At 23.5% G+C, this 994-nt stretch overlaps 1 protein-coding gene across 1 annotated transcript in view; it reads right to left on the bottom strand.

Moving 5' to 3' along the window:
- LOC108578162 (notchless protein homolog 1) overlaps window positions 1-386 on the bottom strand; it is a 2,812-nt gene extending 2,426 nt beyond the window's left edge. Inside the window, exon 1 of the mRNA XM_017941443.1 lies at window positions 14-386. Coding sequence (XP_017796932.1) covers window positions 14-386 — 373 coding nt within the window. The remainder of the gene's footprint in view (window positions 1-13) is intronic.
- Window positions 387-994: the final 608 nt, after the last annotated feature.

Below are 994 nucleotides of genomic sequence, written 5' to 3' on the forward strand. Positions count from 1 at the left end.
TCATATAATATACCTTCCAGTGATCCAGTGCATCGTGTAACTGCTCTAACTTTAAAAATTGCTTGTGGCTGATATATAATTTCAACTACATCTTCACTAATGTTAAAATTCTCCTTGATATTATTTTCTAAAATATCTATGATTTCAACATCATTTATATAAAAAGCAAAAGGTATTGGTTCTTCATGTTGAAGAAGTGCATTACAAATTTCCTGTAATTTCTCAACAGTAATGTTTATAGGTAAATCTAGTAAACCTCCTGGCAATATTTCATTTTTATCTGATTTAAAACGTGACAAAACTCGTTTAATTTCTGTTTCTCCTAATGAAGAATTTGCATTGTTTTGTTCGTTTACATATTCTTCTTCAAATTTGTTTTTATTCATTTTTAAATATACATTCATCAAATATTCTCTAGGACGATTTAAAAATTTTAATTAAATTCCAATTCGTAACGGTTTGATGTTTTTCACATTATTTTATAACTACTTTCAAACAATGTTTAGTACATAAAAATCCAATTTTCGATACTTGTAATCACACACAATTTTCACATATAACTCTCATATAAATTCAAGTAATAAAATGTCTTAATTCTATATTAACAAAATTATTATATGAAGTATGTATTAGAAAATAAAAGTTTCAAAAAATTATATCTATGTAATAAAATCTAAAATTCACGTGTTTAAAATATAACCTTTATCAACACAAATGACTATGTCAGATACACATGGTATATAAATACTCATGTAATTCGTAAAGAAGACAACTATACAATCAAATGTGAATGTGAAACACAAATTTTGTATTTGTTAAGAAACGGTTTTAATTAATTAAACTATACAAATTGAAAAGTTTGCATATTATATGGAACGTTTATTTAAATATCTTTTACAGTTACAATGATAATCATTTAACGGGATAACTTTTTTAATATATATATGTATTCCTTGACATTTATTTTAATTGATTTTTTAAATTTTTATTCCAA

The sequence above is a fragment of the Habropoda laboriosa genome, unplaced genomic scaffold, assembly GCF_001263275.1.
Source record: "Habropoda laboriosa isolate 0110345459 unplaced genomic scaffold, ASM126327v1 scaffold1329, whole genome shotgun sequence".
Lineage (NCBI taxonomy): Eukaryota > Metazoa > Arthropoda > Insecta > Hymenoptera > Apidae > Habropoda > Habropoda laboriosa.